The sequence below is a fragment of the Diadema antillarum genome, unplaced genomic scaffold, assembly GCF_040938485.1.
Source record: "Diadema antillarum isolate AM-2024a unplaced genomic scaffold, OU_Dant_1.0 scf00000007, whole genome shotgun sequence".
In the NCBI taxonomy this organism is placed as follows: Eukaryota; Metazoa; Echinodermata; class Echinoidea; order Diadematoida; family Diadematidae; genus Diadema; species Diadema antillarum.
Window position 1 is genome coordinate 5,309,123 of NW_027270896.1, and position 17,439 is coordinate 5,326,561.

A 17,439-nucleotide genomic window follows, 5' to 3' on the forward strand; every position below is an offset into this window, starting at 1 on the left:
TCCGCCATAATGCATGATTCTCCTAATGGGTCTATAGTACATGTGGACAATGTGTGATTACATTTTCACAAAATTGGCAAAATATCAAAATGACATGTTTGTCACAAATGTATTGAATGTTTACCTTCCTTGACCTACACGTGTATGTTTAATTGGATGAATTGGAGGAGAGCATGTATTTGGGGATTTAAGAACTTTAACTTGACTTTGACCCTTTCATAAGTTTATGCACCGAGTAATTTTCAAGGTATGGAGAAAAAGTGCAATTTCTGTATTGAACAGTAAATTGTTATCATGTTCATCTGGCCTTTGATTTATAAGAGAATCACTGTCAGGCAGAACATACATAAATATGTACTAAGTTTCAAGATAACTTGAGCCACTTCGGAGATATGGAGAAAGAAGTAAGTTCAGCACTTTCACTTTGACCTTTTGACCTTTGACCTTCTTGGCAAAAAAAAAAAATCCCAGATAATTTCTATTGGGTTATACATGCATACATCAAGTTAAACAAAATAATCCTGCTGGCATTGCATAAATATAAGGAAAATAGTAAAATTTTAAAGTATTGCCTTGACCTTTGACCCCTGACCTTTGACCCAATGAACCCTGAATTCCCTAGATAACCACTGCCAGTCAGTACATGCATATATACTATGTTTCATGAAGATACCTTGAACAATTTCCAAGATACAGAGAAAAAAGTAAAATTTTGACACTTTACTTGACCTTTTGACCTTTGACCTTTTGACCTTATGACCCCAAACTTTCACCAGAGAATCTTAATTGGGTAATACATGTATACACTAAGTTTCAAGAAAATATCTATAGGCATTGCATAGATATGGGGGAAATAGTGAAATTTTAATCATTTGACCTTGACCTTTTGACCTTTGACCTTGAGCATGTGCACCCAAAAGTTGATAGGCACAACTTCACCCCCTAATACACATACATGCCAAGTTTCATTAGGATACCTCAAAAGGTTTTGGTAGTTACCCTGTCCACAAAATTCATTACGGACGGACGGACGGACGGACGGACGGACAACCCGAAAACATAATGCCTCCGGCACCACTTCGTGGCGGAGGCATAAAGATGCGTGTAAATCTTTCGCGAAGGTATGCTACCAAACCTGATTTCTGTTCCATGTAATTTCAATAGTGTATGACATTTTCCTGCACACACACACACACACACACACACACGTTTCATGACTTACGTACACTTGTATTATCTCAATCTTTATGGGGTTGTTCCATGAAAACAGCACTGTGGATGATAAAGAAACTTAAAATCGTTGATTTCGAATTTCAGAAGAGAGAGAGAGAGAGGGAAAGAGAGAAAAGACTGAGTCTTCGTTTACCTATTTCATGTATATCATAAGCATCGACGAGGCTAAAGCTAATGTATTAAAGCTAATGGATGAATACGTGGCGGAATGCACATGTGCCATTGAAGGTCTACAACGGTACATAGCGTACATGACACCGTATTAAGAAAAAAATAATGGCTTTCGTTTAGACCTATCAACTTCACAGCTCATTGTGACGTAACCACTAATGGATCCTATGGAAGAACAAAATCATTATGATTAGTGAATCTAAAATTGGCAATCCGTCCATTTTGTTTTTTTTTTTTTCGGTTCATGTATGAGTATGTATTCTGCAGGGGCGGATCCAGGGATCCTTTTTTTTCAAAACAAAAGAAATTAAAATGGGGGTTGTGAGCCCCCCTTTAATTTTGTAAAGGCACCCCCTCTTTACGGAATTCCTAGGTCCGCCCCTATTCTATGTACCTTCTAAAGTAAAATTGAGAATAGATTTTTGAAAATATTGATTTTTGTTATCAAGTTATATTGCCACATTCATTTGGTTTTCTATCGATTCATCATTAAGTTCAAATTGGAGCAACAACTTTCTCGTAATACCCAGACCGCAAATATCAGTGGAAAACTTAAGCAGTGGAAATTATCATACTTTATTAACACTTCATCTAAATTTATTTCTAATTGTTGCTTCATCTTGGACGGCAAAGGAGTATTAAAAAAAAAGAAAAAACTATGTTGAAATAGATATAGCCAACACCTACTCTCTCCCCCTCCCCCTCTTTCTCTCTCTCTCTCTCTCTCTCTTTCTCTCACTCTCTCGCTCTACACGTTATGTCGTTGCTTTTTCATAATAGAGGGCATCAACCTATACTTCATCATTTTGTTGTTGTTGTTGGAGTTGTTGTTTTTTAAAGATTATCTTAAAGGACAATTTCATGTTGTTATGTGGGTTGAGTGAATGCAGCAACATTAGTAGAACACATCAAAGAGAGTTTGGGGAAAATGGGACAATCCATTTAAAAGTTATGAATTGTTGAAGTATCAGCGCAGTCAGTGCTGGATAAGAAGATTACGACAGTGTATGATGTCACATGCGTACAGCGATCTAATAAAAGTATAAGGAAATTCAACATGAAATTCATACAAGAAAAGAACATTTGACTTCCCTCTTTTTGAAGGCAAAGGGGAATAATATTGCCCCTAACATGTTATGTCAACGACAAGCAAATGAGCACTTCTTTTTTTCAGAGAGTAAAATTTTGTGAAATTCTCTTTATATTTTGTTATATTGTTCTACGCATATGACATCAAACGCTGTCGTACTCTTTTCATCCAGCAGGACAATAACCTCTGAACGGATTGTCCAATTTTCCACAAACTTTCACCGATGTTTTCTGCTAATATTGCTGCATTCACCTAAACCACATGGACACTCTACATGTTGTATATGAAGGTGGACTTGTCCTTTAATATTTGCAATGTCTTGTACCAACTATCTCACCATCCATGATATGAACCTTATTTCTAACACCTGTCTAAGCAAGAGTAGTTTTCTGAAGTTTGTATGACAATGAATCCGTTTTCTGAGTGTTCATACTTGATACAATAATTGGTTTACGACAAAACCAGCATGCACCATTATGTTCACCTAAGACACAGATAGGATAAAGCATTATTACCTGCGGACGTTGATCTATATATAAGCTAGCATACTTTAATCATTAAAGTATGCAGGTGGTTTTCCATCGTCGCACTCGACCGAACCTTTCTATAAAGGTTTCCTGAAATATAAAATGCATGTTCATCTGTGTTGATTTATGATACCCTCAACATCATTTTTGCGATGAAATGAAACATTCCATATATTTTTAACTAATTTTTCGGATTCATTTTTCTTCATTTTACTTGGATACGCCCATAAAAAATCCTTCCAAACCAATATTCCTGTTGTGACCTCATTTGTCAATCATTGCTAAAGTATTGATAATATTAATGTCTTTCGTTCAACATATTATGTTTAACAAAAGACAATGGAATGCACCTTCCCCTCGATTCGGCATAACATGCATTTTTCTGTAATATCAGTGTGACTAACAAAATACATGGCGATTAATCGTTAGAGTTAAATATATGGAATGCTTCTAGATTTTCGTTTCACCGCAAAAGTGATGTTGAGAGTTTTATGAACCAACACAAATCACAATGCATTTGTTTTTCAAGGAACCTTATACGAGCCAACAAATTAATACAGATCGAGTTAATATACATGTAAAACAGTGCATTTACTCAAGTTAATACTTAATATGTTTAATTTACGTTCATTTTTCCATCGGAGGTAGTAAGCTCTAATTCTACCTAATTTCTGCTAACTTCTATAAAGCAAGGTAACATAATATGTGCGATGTTCTCTTCACACAGGTGTGTAAATTGATATCTGGCAAGACAGTCATGCTGTGATAGTAATGTCAGCGCCCTCTTACAGAGTATATAGCTGTATGCTAAAGGGGAAAAAAGTTACACAAATTGAAAACTTGATAAGTCACATCATATTTTAGCCAACTGGCATAAATAATTCTACCGTCATTAATTCTACTTCAATATTTCTACATTCTACTGTCATTTTGTCTATTTCTAATAATTAGACTAACCCGATACCACATACAAGATCTCCATTACATCTCAAGGAGCAATCGTCCTACTCTATCCCACGGAATATCCATTTTTATCGATTTGAAATATATGACATCAAATCTGCTGAAAAATGAAATAACTAAAAGTGAAAAGTGACAATTAAGATCAATATCCAAAGTCAAAATCAATATCCAAATATCCAAAATAACCTTTTGTTATGTAACAAGTGCATTTCAATGAAAAGCTCTTTTATTTTCTATTTGATAATGGCTTTAATTCAAAAGCAGGCAAACTCTTCAGGTATCTTAAAAGACCATAAAACGGAAGATAAAGTACGTTGGCATTATTTTAGGAAAGGCTGCGAATGATATATTTCATGATAAATCTCAACATATTGAGGTATCTTTGTCCATGTTTTACAAAAAGCAGAATGGCTGATGAAACCGTCGGAATCTATTGTCCATGATTCGATATTTCCTTACACCTTTCCACTTTATGTTTTGTTAAGAATACACTATTAAACTAAACCTTCCATCTGATATCCTACAGTGACAGCAAAGATATCAACTGATATTACTAATACTTTACAAATTGATGCATTTCTTCCTCATAATTATGTCATAATTTTACTTTTAATTGGTACGTAATTTTTTTTATTGTAGGCCGAAGTGAGGTTTAATTTTGCTGTCTCACATTACGCAACTCACGGAGGATGCATTGGTTATTCGCGTACCGACCCCTAAATGGTGATCGACGGTCTGATCAAAAAGTGGAAACTTCGTCTTGGACAATCCTTTGGTGAAGACGTCCTTGATGGCCGTGCGAAACTTAGGGTACCGAGCTGCGTAAATGAAGGGATTAGCTGTCGAGTTGATGAAAGCAAGAAAGTTCAGGACGTAGTAGAGAGGGCTGAACAAATAGGATCTGAGGGTTCCTCGAAGGCCTGCTATCATAAACATCAGGTTACTTGGACCCAAGCTGAGGATGAAGACTGCTACTACGGTAGCCGTCATCTTCACGATGTTGTTGCGAGCTGTGAGGTGAATGGACGGGACACCACCTTTCTGAGCAGACAAGACGTGCTCCAGTTCTTTGTGCTGTCGATGTAGAACCAAGGCTGTCAGGACCTGCGTAACAACCATGGTGAGCACGGGGAAACCAACGCGGACAAAGAAGAGATAAATTGTTATATCAACTTTCACCTTCATTGGCTTTGTGTCTTTACAGGTGTTGCCTACTACTTCAACTTTTACACTATGCGCAGAAGCAGGTATAGAAAGAACGCCAACGACGGCCAGGAAAATGTACACTCGTCGCTTCGTGATGACATGGTGACGGTGTAGAGGATATGCCACCGCCACGAAACGCTCCACGGACATGCCTGCTAAGATGTAGGCTGACGAAAAGACGAATATCCACAGCAGGTAGCTTGGGTATATCACCTTGCAGTATAAAGAACCTGCAATGGTATCTGGCACGCGCTGAGCCATCGGAACTGGGATCATCACCACGGACGTCAAGAAATCGGCCACCGCAAGCGCCAAGATGAAAACATCCATTGAGTACCGGGCCGTCTGTCGCCCGGCCAGGACAAGAATCACCAGAAAGTTACCGACACTTCCTACCAATGAAAATATCAGTTGTAGCAGGTTTGTCCAGGACCATGTCATGCTCCACACCCATTCACTGGTCTCCTCGGGGATCCTTGGAAGGGTTACTATGTCAGGATCTGTCGTATCCACGTCTACCATCATCGCTGTGTATGAAAGCGGGTAAGAAGCATCTGAATGCGCTTGTGCTTCCATTGGCATTAAACAACCGTGATAAGTGAGTTAAGGCTTTGAATCTCTGGTGACGGTTAGGTGAAATGTTGGCCAAGTGAAAGCATCCACTCTTCCACCCCAAGACGTAAAGTTGTATCTGTTGTCCTGCGATGGGTGTTAAGGAATATAGCATACAAGTTACATAAACACTAACAAAAAATATTGAGGATGATACAGCTGTTTCGTGACACTGAAAAAAAAGTGATTGTTCCATTGAAATCTCTTTTAGCAGCTAATCTAATTAAAGTTGTCTCTAGATAAAAATCATAAAGCTCCAAAGGTTTATAGATTTATATCGTATCGTGACCCTGTTTTTTAGATATCCTCTGCTTTCGAGAAGAGAGTTTCTTCATAAACACTGATAAATGAGCGAAAGTGAGAAAAAGTTGAAGAGGCTGAATTCTGCTTATCAGTAGTCAAAATCAGTCGCTAGTAACTTAATCTGGTTGAAAGAAATTGCATTGCGAAAAATATCTGTTTTCTAGCAACATACATGATTTGTTGTTATCTAAATAAAAATGTGTTACAAACTTACCCTTAATACAATAAAATGTCACGACCACACAATGACATTTTGCTGGCTTGCACGACGGAGTGCAAATAGATGACGTTTCGTCAAGTTTAATGGGTAAATAACAATTAGCTCTACTGATTGATATAAGTGATTTGATTAGTTAAAACATCATAACACGGAAAAATAGATAGTACTATGGAATAATCGATATGTCTTTAGTAAAATATATAGCTTGAAGGCTTTGGATACAACTGGGTCCCGGCGTATAAACTATAGTACCTTTAATACAACTAATGGTAATTCTACAATCAATGGTAACTAGTATTCTATAGCAATGATCTATATCATAAGCTAAAAAACAGTATTCTATAACCAGTGGTTATCGTTGATAGAACTACCATAGTTATAAAATTAGCATAGTTCTAACACAGCGTGATCCAGATTTAATCATGCAGAGACCGACAGCTTGTCGGCAGTTCTACTTTCTAATAAATATTGATAGGCCTACTTTGCAAAGATTCTAAATAAGATGTTATTAGGGTACATGCAGGTAATATGAGACTATTAAGCTCATTTGCATAAATGGCATGAAGATGCATACAGAGAAACCCATCAAACTTTGTTTTCGGGAATTAGCAACTATTCATCCTTCCTTTTATATAGCATTTGCACCAATCAAATATTTTTGTTGACAGTTAATATGCAAATTATGACATCATCGCAGAAGTCTCATATTACCTGCATGTGCAGGTAATATGAGACTCTGCATGGTAGACATTGTGTCAATGTTAAAACGACAATCTTATGTCTTAAATTCATGACTTTTTTCTATTGGTGTTGTTTGACTATTTAATTTTAATAGATACCATGTGATTATTATCTAAAACTGAGACAAATAACACAATTTTAAGCCAAAAATTGATTTTAAGCATGAAACGCCATTTTCCGTGTGTTTGTACACAAATCTCAGAAATTCTAAAATTTGACGCCGACATGAGATTTCATTACCGACATGAGATTATTACGTAAAGGTCTTTTACTTTTATTTTTACAAAATAGGTATCAAATGTTGCACAAAAGTTCAAAGAAAAAAAAGATAATCCTGATGGGCATTTTGTTATATCTTATTATTCTTTCTTCTTTTTTTTTTGCAACTGAGCTAGGCCTGGCCTACCTCAGTTGCAAAAAGAAAATTGAATAAAAAAATAATAAAAACCGCGGAAATATCACACAAAACGTTGAGACCCCAGTCTTTTATGGTTAAAACTATGAAAATTGTGAATTCAAATGTTTGAAGTAATCGTGTACAGTATCTAACACATATAAAATAACACTTAAACTAAAGATTATAGCACACCAAATTAATTGTGGCATTAATTTGGAAGCACCCTATCTAAAGTACACAAATATTAATTTACATACATGTTCATATAGCTGTGTGTTGTGCTTTGTGATACATTTTTTATATACTTTGAATATAAAAAACTGTCAGAGAAGAAAATGAGGTATTTTGATGTTGGCTTCTATCTAATTAGGCAAGTCAGTTGAAATCAGAGATGTCAATAAAACTTGTCCGCCATATTGACGTCTCATATTACCTGCAGCTTGTTGGGTCTTGTTGGTCCCCTTTGAAGCCATATAACACATATTTAGTACAGTACATAGACCAAAACACACTTTCTTTGGTGAAACCAATCAATGAGCTTACGTAAAATGCAAAGAATTGATTTCACACACAATAACTTTACTTACACCAGTGTAATTGGTGAAATGTCAAATCTTATATCAAGGCTAAAAAATACTGTAATTTTTACATATCTTTTCAGTATTTGGTGATATTCTCACCAAACTTTCAGTCAGCGAGCAGGAAAATCATCAAGAACTAAGCACAGTGATGATATAAAACTATAGATGGCGCTATATGCATTTTGGAAGTGGTTCAGGTGGAGTAATAAGGGTTTTTAAGTCACGCGTGCCATATTACCTGCAGTCTCATATTACCTGCATGTACCCTATGTTGAATTCAGCAACCCGTATTGCAGGTTATTACTCGTCTCCAGGAAAGAACACCACCTACATTACTGCCATCAACGTGATTAACATAATTAGATAAGTATCATAGCAAAGCAGACATGATAAACGTTAGAATTCTGTATCAGCGTGCAAAGCGAAGCCCTGACACGTTCTTACCGATCTGGATGGTAATTGCCGGGGGAAAAAATCCCATCGAAAATGAATGTGCTTGAGGAGAATTTAGACTCTCTCTTCGTCGGTGAAAGAAGTCAAGATTAGGAGTATTACCTCGCCGTTATCTCTGATTTTGACCGTCTCTTCTTGAAGCAGCTGCATACGAGTTGAAATTTTTGACATGTCAATCAGTGGAAACGAACATCATTAATATAGCTGCCACCGTCTAAAAATGGGGAGGGGGAGGGAGGGAGGGTAACCCCTGCGCATGCTCACCTTGTTAGAAAATCATGACATAGTACTAATGTCAACTAACGCCCATTTTGAGGTATACTTGGGGCATGCGCTTTTCAGGTTGATGAATAATTTCGCTAAAAGCGATATCTAAACATTACAATGTATCCAAAGTGGGGAGAATTTAACGAAAATTTACTTTGTGTAGTTTTTGCAGATCGTTGTTATTGTTATTGCCATATAAATGTTAATTGTTTTGAACTAACCTGACCACTGGTGCTAACAATGAAATGAGATAGCTGCTAGCACAGTCATGTAAGTACCCATTCAAAGGGATTACTTTTAAGATATTTTTGTGCCCTAATCTGATAGTCGTAATTTGATTCTTGATTTATCATATTTAAACATAGCAGTTTAGGTTTAACTTTCATGAATTTGATTTTCTTCCTGACATTGCTCTGTTTATGAATGTATCATGAGAACAGGAAGGGAATGATTTTTGTCGATCATTCAATGTTCTGCCGACATATAAGCTTAAGTCATCCGGAAATCCACGTATTTTTCAATCCAGAAGAGTTTTGAAAATTAGTGCTTATATGACAGTGGCGCCTGCTGATATGACTTAGAATGGGATTCACAAGATCATGCCAAAATATAAACGCAATGTATGGTGATTAAACCGAATTTCTCTCTTCGCGTAAGAGTAGGCCTATACAGCTAACATCAATTGCAGAACTGAGTTCTGATGCGTGCAATTTACAATCAATATTTCAGAACTTAGCTAACAACATCCTTAAGACGCATAAATGATTCCCTGGTTGATTCCATGACATTCCTCACAGCCACTTTCTTTGACTTCACATATTCTAAACAATACATGAAACTGTGAGAAAATCTGATAGATTTCTGCGTGTATCCTTCAATATATAATTATGTTGATATCTTTTTATTCAAGTGGACATCAAACAATATCTCATTCGTTGGTTTCAGCAGGGAAGATACGATGACTTGCACACACTAGCTCTTTATCAGTCATATTCTAATCTTATTTCTAAGTACGAATGCTTTTCAGACGTTTGTATGATGTTGAGACTGTAATAATTTACAATTGGCACATTCACCTCATATTTATTGCATTTATCTTTACTTGAGGCACAAATAGGACAAGGCAATGTCTGTGGATGTTTAAGCTATAGAACTCGTAGATGGCTGTAAACTGGCTGTTTTTGAAAGAAAAAAAAGTGAATTAATCAAAACTTTGCGAAAACCCAGTCATCAAGAAGAACCTTGTAAACAAATTTCCTTACACTGTTTTTTTTTTTCTTGTGCACTACTGACAAGTTATCATTTTCCTACGTCTGTACGTCGCATCGAGTCCAAGGCAAATGTGCTCCATGAATATCATTTTGTTTCTCCATGTAATTGAATTGAAATAAATTAGGGCCACCGTCCTAGTCAACAATTTGTTTTGAGCATTTTCTCTCTCGCGGTAATTTTAAAATTAATTATATCTGTAAGTTTCTTTTATATGATTTCCTATTATATTTTGTGAAATATCACACATATAAATATTGCTCAATCGACACTAACATAGGGGGGGGGGGGGATCCTTTCAAAGGGGAAATCCGGTCCAAATATAAGTTAATCTGGTAAGAAAGAGTAAATTATTACGAGTTCAACGGTATAATTTTGATCGAAATCCGATGTAAAATAAGAATGTTATGACATTTTAAATTTTCTAAATGTTTTTCGGGAAAAAAGTGTTTGAACAGTTGATATATGAACATGCAAATGAAAAAGTGACCATGTCATTTCCTCACAAACTGCCATGTAGTTTGTACATAAAATTTTGAAATTTCCAGTTTTTCGTTCAAACGCAATTATATGCCGGAGGCTCTATTCCTCGTATATGGAAACTGATCACTATTCTGGAGTTATTCAACCAGAAATAACATCATGTTTCAGACTTCAAAGGCAGAAAAATTGAACTTTCTTCTCTTTTTTTTTTGTACAGGATCAACGGAAAATTATGAGGTTATGACATGGATAGCTCACTCATTTGCATATTCATATCCACAGCACAAGAACTGTTTTGCAGAAATTAGCAAAACTTCAAAACGTCATTATCTTCCTTATTTGTCATCCGATTTCAGTCTAATTCTTTTACAGTTGAACTCGTAAGATTTTATTCTTTTTTATTTGATTGATATATTTTGGCTAGATGTCCCTTTTAAAGAGCAATGATACGAAGAAAAAAAAAACTACTTCGAGTAAACGAGGTCATATTCCAGCTAGCATAAATCCTTCTTCCACCGTCACTCGTTTCAAAGCATAATAGATACAAAATTAGTATTTGATTTAATCAATTTTATTATCAATATAATTATTATGATTATATTACAATCAAACTAACCTGCTTCCACATTCAAGATTTCAGTTGCATGTAAAATGGCTGATGTGTCATTCTTTAACGCTATTTACAAACCAACAATTATTTCGATGGTATTTCAAGCTCGAGAAACCCCCTAGTCTAAAGTGCGTTGTTCTTATTTCAAGAAATTCAACCAAATTCATCATGAAATTACCATCTATCTTTAAAGGGATTGTATAATTTTAGTTGAGATGTAATTTCAGGTTCTTAAATATTTTGGTGAGATAATGAGAAACCTCTTATGAAATATGAAACAGCATGTAATTCCAAGAGGAATTTAACGTTTATTTGATGAAAATAGGTTTTGAAATGGCTGACAAATCCAAAACAGTGATTCGAATAAAAGGTGGAGCCCAACTTTTATTACAATTGCTTTGTTTTCCTTTGTTTTTTGATGTCTCAGGGATTCCAAAGCCGATTTTCATCAAACAAACTTTGAATTCCTCTTAGAATGGTTTGCTCTGTGCAATTTCATAAGTGGTTTCCTGGTATCTTGCAAAAAGTTAAAAGGCCAATTCTCATCTCCACCAATAGTATACCACCCCTTTAAGTCACCCTACACTCTTATTTCTGCCGAGTCAAAATTTCAACTCTGAATCCGAGTCAAAAAAAATTCACTCCCATCCGTGTAAATTTAATACCAACCGTGTACTTTCTGACTCAAATCCGAGTTATCATTTTGGTTATCGGACTTTTTACACCTGCGCAGAGTCACATCAGAAATACCCAGCGCGGTGTACGTGACATACGCGCGCTACAATTGGACAAAACATGTCATGTGTCCTATGTGACGTAGTACCCCCGCGAAAAAAAAAAAAAACGTCATTTCTCGACGATCCGCCGCGGCCGCGAGATGTCTTGCAACTTTTTGTCTTCAAGATGGACAACTTTGTGTGTACTTTTCTAGAGGAATGCGGAATGGAGGAATACATAGGAGCTTTCATCTGTGAGTACCCACCTCATTCACAACACTCATATAAATAATTGCCTGAAACATGGTTTAAACAGTGAGTTTTATTTAGGGCAAAATGAACTTTCGACACGAACATATTGACTGGTAATGGCGTAGCCGTAGGCGGCCGTACGGTAGCTCGTACCTTTTGTACGTAGCCTTGGGCTATATGCCATACGTTAGAACCAATCTACAATAGATGTGAACCTACCTAGCTACACCTCCACTGTACATGCATACAATACACATATATACGATCTTGATTGCTAATTCGAGCTACCGTACGCCGCCTACGGCTACGCCATTACCAGTCAATGTGTCCGTGTCGAAAGTTCATTTTGCCCTAAATAAAACTGACTGTTTAGACCATGTTTCAGGCAATTATTTATATGAGTGTTGTGAATGAGGTGGGTACTCACCGATGAAAACTCCTATGTATTCCTCCATTCCGCATTCCTCTAGAAAAGTGCACACCAAATCCGAGTCATTACTACACCAAAATGGGTTACTTACAATGCGGGAAACGACACCGTATCAGAGTGAAATTGTGATCTTTTGATTCGGAAATCCGTGTCATTTTGCTGGAATAGATTGCACCTAACTGACCCCATTTCCGAATCAAATTTGACACTTTCCGAGTTAATTTGGCGCCACAGAAATGACTCGGAAAATGACTCGGAATCCGAGTGAAATCATTTGACTCGGAAGGAGTTGACTCCCAGCTGGCGCCATTTCCGAGTCACATTTCACACTTTCCGAGTTATTTTTGACGCCGCAGAAATAAGAGTGTATGTTTTATGTTTAGTCTGAGCACGTTCAGGTATTTGAGGTCACGTTCATACTAAGACCTATCCAAGTCAGTGCTTTCTAGGCCCCATTTCATAAAAGATGTTAGGATTGCACCTCTTGCTCGAATGGCAGCTGTTTTTGATTGGCTGTTGCAAATAGCAACAGCCAATCAGGAAGCTGGAAACTCGCTGTTACCATGACGATTGCCATTCTAGCAAGGAAGGGTTACTTTCATATCATATTTTTTTGAATTAGATGGGGCCCAGATGTTTTATTGATGTGAAGGTAAGTGATAAACGTAGTTGCTAATTTACATAAAATGTAGATGCACACACAAACACACATACAGTCACTCTTTTATGATTTGCATACATTATGTACATAAGGTGCTTCATCACGTTACCCGTCCGTGTAAAGTCAGATATAAAGGAAAGAAAAATAACTAGAAAACCGATTTTGGCCATTAAAAGATGGCATTACAGTTATGTGACTATCAATCATTTCATTTTTGAAAAAAAAAAAATAGGCAAATTACTTTTCGATTTAAAGCTTTAAATACCATATAAAATTAATGGGAATTAAATATCGCAACATCACGTAGGCCCTATTGTGACTGAACAGTTGTTGAGGCATTCTAGTTCAAGCACCATGAGCGCCCTTCAACCGGCGATATTCAAGAAACCGTTACCATCACCATCATCATCATCTCGAAAATTAGTTTCTGGAGGAAAAAAGAAAAACTCCATAGACATAGGCTATAAGAAGAGATTGATCGCAACACAATTGGAGCCCCAATTTTAAACATTTTAAGAACGTCCACCATCAGCCAGAGCACAATGAAACCTTTCAAATGCTTTAGACAGCTCACTTCTTGCTTAACAATCTTTTTCTTGAAGTTATGATTACAAGTATCCCATATTGCTGAAATATTGTCTGTGTTTTTTTCGAGTAGGTTTAGTTGAAGATATCTCAAAATCTCAAAAGTAAATTTCTTTTCCAATGAAAATCTCCATATATACATTGTACTATATAAATAACACTAACTTTTTACTAGTTTCCGAATTTATCATATCTATATGAAACATTCATAATGTACGACATAATTTTATATACAGGCTACCTACATCACATATGTACATGTATAAGACACAAACTCAAGACGACATATCATATGACAGAGAGAGAGAGAGAGAGAGAGAGAGAGAAGGCCTTCATTCTATGGCAATGTGTGATTTCCATCTGATACTCGTATTGTTGCATATGAAAGGTCGCTACTATGTCCAGAGTCAACTCGTGTAACTGATACTCGAAAATCATTTTCTTTTTCTCAATTAAAAATCATAACATTAATATTGCAGGCTATGTAAATTCTTTGATTGTTATGATGGCTTAATCCTACTTTCTCAGATTAAGCCACTCACAGAGGAGGCATTGGTAATCTGAGTACTAACCCCCGAACGGTGAACGATGGCCTGATCAAAAAGTGGCAACTTCGTCTTGGACAGTCCTTTGGTGAAGACGTCCTTGATGGCCGTGCGAAACTTAGGGTACCGAGCTGCGTAAATGAAGGGATTAGCTGTCGAGTTGATGAAAGCAAGAAAGTTAAAGACGTAGTAGATAGGGCTGAACAAATACGATCCGAGGGTTCCTCGAAGGCCTGTTATCATTAACATGAGGTGGTTTGGACCCAGACTCAGGATAAAAACTGCTACTATAGTAGCGGTCATCTTCACTATGCTGTTGCGAGCTGTGAGGTGGATGGATGGGACACCCCCTTTCTGAGCAGACAAAACGTTATTCAGTTCTTTGTGCTGTCGATGTAGAACCAAGGCTGTCAGGACCTGCGTAACGACCATGGTGAGCACGGGGAAACCCACGCGGGCAAAGAAAAGATAGATAGCAATGTCAATTTTCACATTCATCGGTTTTGTGTCCTGGCACCTGTTACCTATGACTTCAACTTTGATATTATGAGCAGAAGAAGGTATGGAAAGTATGCCAACGACGGCCAGGAAAATGTACACTCGTCGCTTCGTGATGACATGGTGACGGTGTAGAGGATATGCCACCGCCACGAAACGCTCCACGGACATGCCTGCTAGGATGTAGGCAGACGAGAAGGCGAATATCCACAGCAGGTAGCTTGGGTATATCACCTTGCAGTATAAAGAACCTGCAATCGTATCTGGCACGCGCTGAGCCATCGGAACTGGGATCATTACCACGGACGTCAAGAAATCGGCCACCGCAAGCGCCAAGATGAAAACATCCATTGAGTACCGGGCCGTCTGTCGCCCGGCCAGGACAAGAATCACTAGAAAGTTACCGACACTTCCTACCAATGAAAACATCAGCTGGAGCAGGCTTGTCCAGGACCAGGTCATACTCCACATCCATTCACTGGTCTCCTCTTGGAGCCTTGGAAGGGTTCCTATGGCAACCTCTGTCGTATCCACTTCAACTGTCATCGCTGTGTATGACAGCGTGCCAGAATTATCAGCATGCGTTGGCGGTTCCATTGAAACTGAACTTTGGTGTTGAGTGATTTAAGGCTTTGAATCTCAGATGACAGCAGGACAAATTGCTGTCCCGCGTGAGCGCATTCAGTCTCTCCGCTAATCTTCAGTAGTAACCAGTGGTCCTGCCAAGTGTAAGGAGACAAGGAAACTAGTTACAGAAACTTTAACCTCCATATCATAGAAAACTACGCCAACCTTTCTAAACGCTAATTGAAGCCTATCTTTCATTAAATCATCTTTTACCAGTTATTTTGACAATTAATTCCACCAATTTAACAAAATTAACTTCTTTAGATATCGTAAATCTTTAGAGGGTTTGCTATTAGCTTCTTTAAAAGAAGACTGATATGCTTAGAGTTTAAGCAGAAATCGATCGACACCATTTATATTGGCAGTCCATTTTCACTGTTAACTCCTTGATGCTAAAGAATAAACCGGAAAAGCCGCAAAGAACCTAGAGGACATTCCGGTGAAGAAAAAATATTAGTTTCGCCAGATTGCGGAATGCACAACAATTGAACCAAAATGGTGCTGATTTTCTATAAGTTAAGACAGCATTTCATGTATTCATCTTTCGCGTCTTTCCAGCGTTTCCTGCAAAATCAGTTTATTTGGAAATTCCGACGAATTGATCCTGCTTTTAAAATTGACTCTGCTTTGGCGCAGTAAATTCTCTCGACACGCTGTGGGGCGATATGAAAGAATCATTTAAGGAGCGGTGTCTTTCAATGCACATGATATCATTCATTCATTCTCACCTCCATCTGAATACGGAGAAAAGATATAGAGTTCATAGGCTCGATTCTTTCCAACAACATCACTCACGGACAAATCAGTTTGTTACAATATTGCAAAGTATGCATTCTGTTTCTCACTACATTATCATTCGTTAATTATATTTTGCATCATACTCAATGATTTTCCCTTTCAAATTGTCGAGCACTCGAATTGATAAATTATCACCTTGTATTTTGTATTTTCTATAATTGATAAAATTAAATAGACAATTGAATTGAATTAAATTTCGTAATAGCAATTCGTATTTTGAAATCGTGAGTTTATTCCTTATGCACTAAAAATGAACTACTTTTCCCTAAACATAGAGGAATCATCATTCATAATCTTATGGGCAGTCTGTTTTGGTTTGCTTTGTTTTTAGATGGTCAAGTACAATATTATTCTTACAACTCGTTTGACAGGCATATGAATTAAAGTAATAGTAAAGTAGAATATTTTATAAGCCATGACGATACAAATATTTTGGTGGCTAGCACGACGGAAAGCAAAGTAATCTATGTTAAATCTAACATGTGAAGTATACTTGGAGTCAACTGTGTGCTGCTCTAATAAACCGGTCTGTGGCACACACATCTCCTATCAATACAATCAGATAAACATCATGCCAAAATAGAAATGCTAAACATTAAAAATTAAAAGCCTTGACACATTCGTGTCGATTGCGTCAGGGTCAATATCTTATATCGATCATAAGAAAGAAGAAAACCGAATGCGCACCGAAAATTGACATGTATTAAAGTAAGACTGAGTATTTTCTATAAGAAGCAAATAAGGTTTTCAAATGAAAAGTATTACCTTAAAGTTGTCTCTGCTCTGACCGTCTGTTCTTCATGCAACTGCAGGCCTGTTGTCAACTTTGGTATGTCACAGTGAAAACGTGCATCCAGCGATCGTGACTGATATAGGGGCTCCATAAATGAAGGGGTATAAAAGAGGTTCGGAAGTAGAGGGACTTAAAGGTGACCTATGCGCATGCTCATTAGAAAATCATTACATGGCATTAATGTCAACCATGGACCACAATGACGTTCGTTGAGCATGCGCTTTGCAATATCTAGACTGATTTCGTAAAGAACATAAAAAAATCTTGAAAGATGTGGGAAATCTTTCTGCACACAACTTGTTTTATATTTCATGTGGACTGTCGTGCATTTTACTCTCGTCCAAATATTCCGTAACTACAATAGTATCATAAAGAAGTCAGAGTGGTTGATGTCCACTGTCGTAATTG

General features: G+C 37.1%; 2 protein-coding genes across 2 annotated transcripts; both read right to left on the minus strand.

Moving 5' to 3' along the window:
* Window positions 1–4,650: 4,650 nt before the first annotated feature.
* LOC139716918 (neuropeptide receptor 15-like) lies at window positions 4,651–5,712 on the minus strand. The gene has a single exon (XM_071628442.1). The coding sequence runs from the start codon at window positions 5,710–5,712 to the stop codon at window positions 4,651–4,653; it is 1,062 nt and encodes a 353-aa protein (XP_071484543.1).
* Window positions 5,713–14,294: 8,582 nt separating this feature from the next.
* LOC139716927 (allatostatin-A receptor-like) lies at window positions 14,295–15,359 on the minus strand. Its single transcript, XM_071628455.1, has one exon. It carries the CDS (start codon window positions 15,357–15,359, stop codon window positions 14,295–14,297), a length of 1,065 nt encoding a protein of 354 aa, XP_071484556.1.
* Window positions 15,360–17,439: the final 2,080 nt, after the last annotated feature.